General features: G+C 41.9%; 1 protein-coding gene across 1 annotated transcript; it reads right to left on the bottom strand.

Annotated features, from left to right (window-relative positions):
- Nucleotides 1-8001: 8001 nt before the first annotated feature.
- Nucleotides 8002-10622, bottom strand: LOC119262399 (lactose-binding lectin l-2-like). Its single transcript, XM_037534243.1, has 7 exons — nt 10556-10622; nt 10445-10468; nt 10315-10341; nt 10086-10219; nt 9688-9822; nt 8385-8493; nt 8002-8296 (listed from the first exon to the last, which is right to left on the bottom strand). Exons 1-7 carry the CDS (start codon nt 10620-10622, stop codon nt 8226-8228), a joined length of 567 nt encoding a protein of 188 aa, XP_037390140.1. The 3' UTR covers nt 8002-8225.
- Nucleotides 10623-11217: the final 595 nt, after the last annotated feature.

The raw sequence follows: 11217 nt of genomic DNA, 5'->3' as shown, positions 1-11217 counted from the left end.
TGTTGTCAGAGGATCCAGGACTGTGGCCAGACAAGCTAACTGCTCAGCAGAGAGAGACTCTAGTTTGCAGACTGGCTAGTGAAAGTGTAGACCTGACCAAAGTGGCACCCAAAGACAAGGAAGGCAAAGCATTCCCCGACTCTCTTCAATATGTTAAGTCGGCCAATGGGCGTGAGAAGATTAGGAGGGACTGGTTGAAACACACAGTGACAGCACAAAGGCTCTGTTCTGCATCCCATGCCTTCTGTTCTCACATGAGCAGACAAGGCAATCAAAAAGTGCACTGAACAGCAAGGATGGACTTAAGTTATCAGACATTAAGTGGCAAAAAATGTATAGAAAGTTCCCAGAACATGAGACACACACTCCCCTTAAGCAGTGCTATGTAAAATGGAAAAGCCTTCAGCACTCATTATTGGTAGCCACAGGAGTTGATGGTCATCTTCAAAAACAGTTCCAGACAGAAGCAGAGAAACATACCAAGATCTTAGAGAGGCTTTTGGATGTAACTCTTCATTTGGCTTCAAGAAATCTTGCATTCAGAGGCAAAACCTCAAATTTGGATGATGTCCATAATGGCAGTTTTCTTGGAACTCTTGAGTTGTTGGCCCATTATGATCCCTTCTTACACGAGCACTTAGAAAAAGTAAGACAAAATAAGAAAGGGTCACTACCTAAGTCCAGACACGCAGAATGAGTTTATTGAGCTCTGTGTCAAAAGCGTGCTCAACACTATCCTGAAAGAAAGAGAAGATGCAATATATTACTCTGTCATATGTGACTCAACACCAGACATATCTCATACAGAACAGAACGTGCTATTGGTAAGATATGTACATCACGACAAAGAAGACAGTGGTGTTTGGAAGATAATTGAGAGGTTTATCGAATTCAAAGATTTTCACAAAAAGACAGGCCAGGAAATTTCCGAAATGATTCTAGAAGCGTTGCAGTCCAATGGCATACCTTTACAAGAATGTAGAGGACAAGGGTATGATAATGGAGCCAACATGTCTGGGAAGGTGAAAGGAGTACAAGCTCAGATTTTAAAAGTCAATCCACTTCCTACATTCTCCCCCTGTGCTTCCCACACCCTCAATCTGTTTGGTGTCCATGCGGCTGAGTCATGTCCAGAGGTTGCAACATTTTTTGGCTCTGTAAACCGTCTTTATAATTTCTTCAGTGCTAGCCCAGAGCGATGGGCAACCTTGAAAGAAAAGACGGGATGTTCTCTTCATCATCTCTCTGACACTCGATGGAGTGCCCGCATTGCTGCAGTACGAGCTGTGGCAGCTCACTTGCCCTCCATCCTTGAGGCACTAGAATGTGTCTTAGCCACCTGCAGTCTGACAAGTGAAGCCAAGTCCGAGGCAAATGGTTTGATCAGTTATTTCAAGACCTTTGATGCCATCCTCCTTCTTACTGTGTGGGTAAAAATTTTGCAGTGCATTGAAAACCGAAATATGATTCTTCAGGCAGGAGATATTTCTCTGGATGTTGAGGCTGCAAACATCAAGGCACTACAAGAGGAAATGCAGGCTTTTCGTAATAGATGGGACTCGCTGCTTGCAGAGGCCTCCCTAGTAGCACAAGCAATGGACGTCCCTGATCATTTTCGGAGTGAAGAGAGACGAAAGCGGAAAAGGAAATGCATGCCTGATGAGATGACACAAGAAGATGCAACTACTGAAGACAGTGCCGAAAATGCATTCAGGAACAACATATTTTTTGTTGCAATGGATGGCATCATCAGTGCCTTGAGTGCAAGGTTCCAGACCACAGCAAACATATGTGAAACATTTGCACCTATTCTGAAGCTGACTGATATGACTGAAGCACAGATAAAAACAACATGCCGGGCACTGGCAAAAATATATCACATGAATCTCTCACAAGAATTTGAAAATGAAGTGCTACACTTCCGCACCATATATGATGCTACATTTCTAAAAAATCTGTCTTCTCTTGAGCTCCTTAATGCCATCTGGAAGATGCAGCTACAGAGCATTTTTGGAGAACTTTGTATTGCTTTGAGAATTTTATGCACACTTCCTGTTACAGTTGCAGGGGGTGAACGGGCTTTCAGCAAGTTGAAGCTGGTTAAGAACTACCTGAGATCAACAATGGGCCAGGATAGACTGAACAGCCTCGCAATTATGCCGATTGAAAGCCAATTAGCCAAACAATTGGACTTTACAGATCTTATTAGTGACTTTGTAAACAAAAAGACCCGTAAGTGGGCATTTACTGGGATGTAAATTACATCTTTACATCTCGTGTCAGCAAGGCTTTATTTCTTTTTCTGCAAGCTGAAGAACAATTTGACAGTTGACATTTTGTACTATCGCAGGCTCTATTGATAAGATGACATAAGCCTTTGATGTAAAAAAGCACCAGTCACAACTTCTTTTTTTCACATTGAAACAATATTTTTCTGTTCATTTCTACTGTACATTCTCATTACAAAAGTAATGTAGCTTATTTGATTTGATTCTGAGTGTACAGTTGTCTCCTGTTCTCCTGTTCAAGAGTAAATGTTTTTAAATCAAAATTTGATTTATTTTAAACGTTAATTCGAGTTTTAAAATTTGTTAACTCTTAAATTGTGTTTTAAACTTCCTCGAAACTTATAAACTCCTTCAGTTTATTAGTAACTCCGTGTTTCTAACCCGCTTCTCTTCTGTGTTTACTCCGAGGAAAATGGCGACCATGGAGGACCGCGCTCTCCAGACGCTCTCCGAGGAGCTCGCCCGGCTGGACCGGCAGATCCAGGCCTTGTTGGTGAAGCAGTCGGAGCTCCATCGGGCGAAGTCGAGGCTGGAGGAAGCCCGTGACGCCTCATTCGCCGTCTCTTCCCCGGGGCTACCGGCTGGGCGGACCGCGGCGGTCTGCAACTTCACCCCCGCGCCGGGGAGGGGTTGGGAGCGGCAGCGCGGCCGAGGCAAGCGGGTCTCCCCCCTACCTTCTCAGCCGGATTTTGCGTCCGCAAACCGGTTCGAGGTCCTCAGCTCGTCGCCATCGCCTCCTCCTCCTCCCCCAGCCCCGAGGAAAATAGATAAGGGGAGTGTTCTCATTGTTGGGGATTCTATTGTTCGCTATTTAAAGGTGTCAAAGGCTAAAGCTAAGGCTAAAGCTAATGCAACGGTGGCATGTTTTCCAGGTGCTCGTGTCCTGGACGTCGCCCGGCGGCTTCCTGCGGTGCTCTGGCACCGTGGGGATCCTGGCACCGTTGTAGTCCATGTGGGGACGAACGACACGTCCGCCCGGCGCAGTGAGGTCCTGAAGGAGCACTACCGGAGACTTCTGGACACCGCTCGCCAGCGGACCGACGCCAGGATCATCGTCTCCGGACCCCTGCCCACCTACCGCCGCGGGAGCCTGAAGTTCAGCCGCCTCTACGCACTCCACTGCTGGCTGCGGGAGTGGTGCCCTACCATCGGCGTGGACTTCGTGGACAACTGGGAGAGCTTTCGGGAGCGACCGTCCCTCTTCCACCGCGACGGGCTTCATCCCAGTCCCCTGGGATCCACCGTCCTCTCTGGAAACATTGAGGCGGTGCTACGCCGGGACTGACTGCCTGTATTCAGTCATACCGGGCAGGTTAGTGGGCTTAATAATAGTCCATTTAGTGAGAAATACTGCTCTAATTATTTACCCTACCACTTTTCTGATTACACTACTGGAAATAATATTTCTGTGTCACTTTCTCAGAACAGTGTAATTAAACCTTCTAAGATTGAGACTGTGTCTGTCCCCCGTGTAACGCGAAATCGGAATAATCAGAAAATCTGTTTTAACAATCTAATTAGAATTAAAACAAACGTATCCGTCTCTCAGAGTACTAGCAACGTCCGTATTAAAATAGGGCTTCTAAATATAAGATCGCTAGCACCTAAATCAGTTATTGTAAATGAAATTATTACTGATAATCAGCTTACTGCACTATGTCTCTGTGAAACCTGGGTTAAACCTGACGAATACATTGCTCTAAATGAATCCACTCCCCCAGGCTTTAGCTATTATAGTTACCCACGCAGGTCCGGTCGTGGTGGTGGGGTAGCCACAATATATGATTTAGTTCTAGGTGTAACTCAGAACTCAGGGTTTGATACTAAGTCGTTCGAAGTTCTTAGTCTTAAAGTAGCAGGTCCGTCTCCTGCTTCCAAAACTCAGCATTCGTTTCTACTGATAACAGTGTATCGTCCTCCTGGACCATATTCAGAGTTTATTAGTGAATTTGCTGATTTTTTAGCAGCAGTAACTCTTTCCTCTGATAGGATCGTTATTGCAGGCGACTTCAATATTCATTTTGAAAAGGATCAGGACCCACTAAAAATTGCTTTTAAATCAATTATAGATGCTCTAGGCCTCAATCAAAATATTATAGGCCCCACTCACCGATGTAGCCATACATTAGACTTAGTTCTGACAATGGGTATTGAAGCAGAGAATATAGTCAGTTTTTCACAAAATGACTCAATATCCGACCATTATTTAATCATGTTTGAAGTTGTTCTTAGTCAAGAAATCCTTCAGCCTCCCCGCTACAGTAACAAGCGTAAAATAACAACCTCAACAGCCAATTCGTTTATAAATAACCTCCCAGACTTAAACAGCTCCTCTCCGTCTAATGAAATAGATCTCGAACGCATAACTGAACATTTTCAATCTGTGCTCCGCTTTAACCTAGATAGTGTTGCGCCGATGAAAATAAAACCGATCAGGGATAAAAAGCTAGCCCCGTGGTATAATGACCACACGCGCACATTAAAACAAACAGCTCGTAACTTTGAACGTAAATGGCGACTCACTAAACTAGAATCCTTCCGACTTGAGTGGCAGCATAGTATGACGAACTATAAAAAAGCGCTAATTAAAACTAAATCACAGTACATCTCAGCTCTCATTGAAAAAAACAGAGACAACCCGAGATTTCTGTTCAGTACTGTGGCTAAACTTACTAAAAATCAAAAACAAACTAGCTCCGTTATCCCTGACACCATTAATAGTAACGATTTCATGAAGTTCTTAGATGATAAAATTAATAATATTAGACTAGAAATTCAGTGTCACTCACATAACATACCTATAGACATAGATGAATGCTGCACCAGCTCTGAGCCACACCTAGAGAATTTTATCCCAGTTATAGAAAAGGATTTGCTTAATATAATTAGCTCATTAAAATCGACGTCATGCTTATTAGATCCTGTACCTACACATCTATTTAAACAGGCACTGCCTAAGGTTGGGAACTCATTACTAGATATAGTCAATTCATCTCTCAGCTTGGGCTATGTACCTAATTCTCTCAAATTGGCAGTCATTAAGCCCATCATAAAAAAGCCAAATCTGGATCCCTGTGAGCTGGCTAATTATAGACCGATTTCCAATCTCCCCTTCATAGCCAAAATTCTTGAAAAAATAGTGTTTAAGCAGCTGTGCTCTTATTTACAAAACAACAGCATTCATGAAGTTTTCCAATCAGGATTCAGACAAAATCACAGCACAGAAACCGCCTTGCTAAGAGTAACAAATGACCTACTTTCTGCACTCGATAGGGGCAGCACTGCCATTCTTGTGCTCCTTGATCTCAGTGCTGCCTTTGACACTATAGATCACGCTATTTTGCTCAATAGATTAGAAAATCTTATAGGAATTAAAGGATCCGCCCTCACCTGGTTCAAATCCTATCTTAGTGATCGCTACCAGTGTGTTCATTTAAAGAATAAATGCTCTTATCAGTCTAGAGTTAAATATGGTGTCCCACAAGGGTCAATTCTGGGCCCAATACTCTTTACACTCTACATGCTACCGCTGGGTAAAATAATCCGTAGGCACGGTATTAACTTTCACTGTTATGCAGATGACACCCAACTTTACATATCAGCTAAACCCAATGAGGACCTCTGTCTAAACCAAATAACTGATTGTATTAGAGAAATAAGAAAGTGGATGACACTTAATTTTCTCCTACTAAATTCAGATAAAACTGAGGTCCTCCTACTAGGTCCCAAACTTGATAAAATCGATAATATTGTAGTAGAAATAGATGGTCACCTAATCATACCAGGTAAAACGGTGCGAAACTTAGGAGTCATTTTTGACTCAGTTCTTTCATTCGATGTGCATATATGCAGCATAGTTAAAACCGCATTCTTCCATCTACGTAATATAGCTAAACTCCGCAACATACTCTCTCATGCAGATGCTGTGAAGCTGGTGCATGCATTCATAACCTCTAGACTGGACTACTGCAATGCTTTGTTGGCTGGAAGTTCATGTAAATCTTTGAATAAGCTCCAGCTGGTTCAAAATGCAGCTGCTAGGGTGCTCACCAGAGCTAGAAAATTTGATCATATTACACCAATCCTCTCATCCCTACATTGGTTACCTGTTAAATTCCGTATAGACTATAAAATACTCCTTTTGACGTATAAATCTCTTAAAGGGCTGGCCCCGCAATATCTGGCGGAACTCCTTATCCCTTATAACCCGCCACGTACACTCCGCTCGCAAGAGGCCGGCTTATTATCAGTCCCGCGTATTAGAAAAAACAACGCATTAGGTAAAGCTTTCTCTTATAAAGCTCCGCAACTTTGGAATAATCTCCCTATTAATATACGGGACTCAGACACACTCTCAGTCTTTAAATCCAGACTCAAAACATTTCTTTTTGAACAAGCTTTTAGATAAATTTATCATAGCGGTTCTCTCTAGCTGTAGCCTGCAGCTATTCTACTATTGTCCAGTGCACACAAACTTAGTCTGTACTGTTGGTCTCCCTTTAACGATTTCTCTTACAGCTCACACACCAAACACAAACCCTGTTCTAATCATTATCTTTCTCTTTTTCCCCTCTTGTCCTGAGCTGCTGTCTGGAGGTGTCCATCCAGGGTCCCTGTGCTTTTTCACAGGCGTGCCCCGCTCTTCAGCATAGTATAAAACCATTCTAACCTCTTTTTCTTCCCTCCCACTCTGTTCTCTCTCTCTGTCTCTCTCGCATGCGTCGAGATGTTCGGTTGGCCTGTCTGGAGGTGCCGATTCGTGTTTGCAGCACTCTGGAATCGGCCCTGTCCCGCTCAACAGGGATTAACACAACCCTTCTAACCTATCTTTCTTCCCTCCCACTCCGTTCTCTCTCTCTATCTCTCTCACATGTGTCGAGATGCCCCGTTGGCCTGTCTGGAGGTGCCCCATTCGTGGTTCCAGTGTTCCAGCCATCTTTTTGCACTCTCTTTGTACTGTTGTTCTTGTTTCTGTTCTGTTTCTTCTGTGCGGGTCGACCCACGGGGGTTGGGTTCCTCGGACTGAGCCTTGGTCCCTTCTAAGGTTTCTTCCTCTTAAAGGGAGTTTTTCCTTACCACTGTAGTCACCACAAAATTGGCTTCACTGTGGTGATGCTCATAAGAGGCGTGGACCTGTTTTTTCTGTAAAGCTGCTTTGTGACAACCTTGTTGTAAAAAGCGCTATATAAATAAACTTGAATTGAATTGAATTGAATTGAATTTGCACAAGTGTCATGGATCAAAACGTTAGTACACAAACCAGATGTAGCCTAATGCTTTAGGTATTTGAGCACAAGTAGGCCAAATGCATTAATACAGGTGGTGAATGAAAGAACCTCTCATCAATATAATCTGATCTGATTGTAGCTTAAAACCTTATTTATGCTTTTTTATTTTAAATAAATACCCCCTTTTTTTTGGTCACGTTCCTTGTGTACTGGCATGGATAGGGGCCCACTGACATTGAGAGTGTACAGGGCCCAGAATTTGCTGCTACGCCCCTAACTATTAAGTGTCTACAGCACTTGTGGTTAATAAATGCAAGCTATGAAATATTTTAAGACAGCAATGTCAACTTAGTGAGATTACGTATCCAAACATACAAAACACCATATTATACCTGTTCAGTGATTAAGATCCCAGCAATGGAAAAGTGCTGTGTGAACCCAGCTGTTCTTGCTCATGAAAAAAGGGAGTCTTGTAGAAACGTTTGTACTTAAAACACTTTATTTTGAATAGTATCTCTGATGTAGCTCTGCACATCTGCTTTTAACATTGTCAAAAAAATATGCTCAACTGTGCTGTAATAAACATAGTCTAAATACAAATAGTCTTAATATACATTGTAATCGTACGAATGACATTGTCTAGTAGTTTACAAAGTGCAGATCAATGGTGACGGGCATTTTAACAACAGGTTTATTGACGTTCAGTATTTCATTCCAGCCTCTTGACACAGACAAAGGGATATGCCAAATTACATGGAATGTCATTCCAGTCCCTCTGAGCTGTAGACAAGCAGAAACAAGAATCGAGACGAGTTTCCTAGATTAGGAAACTTATAAACGCAAACAGACTGGATTAACAGGAACTTACCAGCCCAGTTCATGTGCACACAGCACTCTTCATTCAGATTATTGGGCTCCCCTTTATTCCACTTGCTGTACCCAAATTTGGTCCCATCAGACCAGAACCAGCTACGCCTCTGAAAACAAAGACATGTTCATGTGTTACACAAGCTTTAAAAACAGGTTTGAAATTCTGATTCAAGACGAGAGTTTTATGTTACTGAAAGACACAGGCCTGTTTTCACACATCCCTCCAGATCAGCTCTATCTGAGAACTTCAACTCCCAGAACTCCCTTGGGGATCACGTGACTGATGACTCTCATTCCACAAGCTATCACCATTCCACTTCACCGGTATACTGATATCCCTCACCTGTCTTCCATGTTCATGTGACCGATGATAGTTAGTATGTAAGGGCTGGGCTTTAGTTAGATCTTTGTGAGGTATTGCTTTCTTGTGAGCTACTGAGTGTTTTCTCTTGTACTCACTTGGTTTTCTGACTGTTCTGGATATTCCACTCTGCTTTTTGTCTCTACCCTTTTGGGTTTTGTCTGCCTTCTGCTTATGTTGGTCTTTTTGTGTTTTTGGGCTGTTTTGGCTCTGACCATTGCCTGTGTTTTGACGATTAGTTTGGAAAAACTAAAGCCTAGAAAAAGTAAAGCCTCTTTTTCTAATTTCATCTGCCTTACAAGTCTTACACTTGTTTGCTAAGCTGTGGCATTTATCTGAAATAAATTAAACATTTTATGAAAGTGTATTATATTGTCTTATATCACTGTTGTCAGAAGGAAACCTCATATCTCCAAAATGATAACTTTACAGGAGAAGGAAAAAACCTACTTTACTTTTAATGTAAGTCAATGGAACCAGGTGTATTTACAAGTCATTGTGGGGCATTTTTTTAGTCCATTCATCGTGAAATTTAAACACAATGTAAAGGGCGAGAGGCATTTTCAGATTTTGTCAAAAACTGAAAAATGACAAAAATGTAAAGATTCAAGTTTTTCTTCTGACAGCAGAGATATTGTTTTTAAAGTTTTAGTTTAGAAGATTTTAAACAGACTTCCTTTTTGTACTTATATATGAATGATTCTGTTAGGGTCAGAAATAGACCAAAATACAAGTAAATGAAGTCTAATAAAGTGAAACAGGTTTTTTGCCATTTCCTCTTTCTTTTTTTTTATCACATTTTAGCACTGCTATTATGATCTTATCAGTTGTGCTAAAGAAAGTCTACAGTAAACCCATGCTACCCGAGTAACTGACGCTACTGTATCTTCATTCACTAATGTTAGTCAGAATTGTAGTCACTCTTTGCAGTGTCTTATACCTTCTGACAGTTGTTGAGGCCGAGCCATGTAGGATTCTGTTTGGGATCATAAGCCCGAATGAGAGCCTTCACAGTCTGATATTCATTTTCACTGTGTATTGAGGCCAGGTTAGCCCCCTGATTCAGACAATAAGCCTAGAAAAACAGAAAAAAGAGAAATCACTCAGTTGGTGATGCAAGGCAAACCCTGGATACCCATAAAACACTATCACATCTGACAGAATGTGAACCAAAGTCCTTGATTTCTGATCGTGTACATGAGGTCAAACCTAAAGTTCAATCTCACTGGACACCAACAGCACAATCACATTACATCAGAGTGTTGACCGGTGGGTGGAGGCCCTCTGAACACCCTCTGAAGCCTTCATTCAGACTCGACACAAGAGACCAGACTTTACCTCAGCAGAGGCCCAGTCCAGAGTCTGGGAAACGTAGCTGAAGCAGCGTCGATCAAACTTCACCCAGCCTAACGGACAGCTGGGCTCACATGCTTGCACAGCAGCCACTCTCTTTTGTGGCTCATTGATTTGTTCTGTTCAGGGGATTGAAGGACTTTTAGGACAGATCAACAACTATCAATATGATACTGATGTTAATTTCAGCTAGTTAAGCAGTGAATCTCCTTACCTTGAACTAATGCATTGAAATCAGCCTCTGGAAAAGCAGACAGAGAGTAATATTAATAAGCTGGTCTTTACTGTTATAGCTTTATTAATGATGAAGAAGTATAATAAAAGAGCTGAGCTGTCATCTTTACCTGATACAGGTTTAATCGCCACACCTGAAACAAGAAGAATTGTTTAAAGTGGCCTCTTCTACAGGGCACATAGTAACTGTGGATTTATTCCATCAGCAGTGTCAGTGCTACAGTGACCCAAAGCTGATGAAGCCGTTAAGAGAACGAAAAGCAATGACATCTCAGTCAGGCGGACCATGATGGCTCTTCTTCAGGATCTAAATGAAAAATCTGAGGTGAGCGAATGTAAATATAATCTGTTAAATAACAGTAAAAGTCAAGCAGAATAAATGTTTTCATACCTGAAGGTACTTCTTTATGTAGATGTAGATGAGGAACCTCTTTGGTGTTTAGATGTACTGCTGTGGGCCAAGTGCTGTAGTTTTATACTCTTCAGAAAGTGGTGGAGACTCAAGATCCCACCCAACTCTTCTTGTTGGAGTGCACGTTGATAGAAACGTGATAATTCCTGGCAAACACCCTGCTTCCTTAATGCTGCACGTTTTCCTTCTTGGGCTTTCCTGTCAGGTTAATAGACATAACTCTCTGATAATCATGCACACCTGGGACACACCTTTTTAAAAGACAAAACAGAGACTCTAATATATTACTATACTGGCTAAACTGTCGTTTATATATATGCAGCAAGATCAATATCAGAACTTATAAAGTAAGCATTCTAGAAAAAGCATTAAAAAATAATTTCTTTATTAGATTCCCGGCGTGATAAGGTCATTTACCAACACGACAGAATTTTCTTGTATATTGTGAAAGCTCAAGACTGGTAAAACATC

The sequence above is a fragment of the Pygocentrus nattereri genome, chromosome 2 (genome assembly GCF_015220715.1).
Source record: "Pygocentrus nattereri isolate fPygNat1 chromosome 2, fPygNat1.pri, whole genome shotgun sequence".
In the NCBI taxonomy this organism is placed as follows: domain Eukaryota; kingdom Metazoa; phylum Chordata; class Actinopteri; order Characiformes; family Serrasalmidae; genus Pygocentrus; species Pygocentrus nattereri.
The sequence above is the reverse complement of the archived record's forward strand: the minus strand, read 5'-3'. Positions and strand labels throughout refer to the sequence as shown.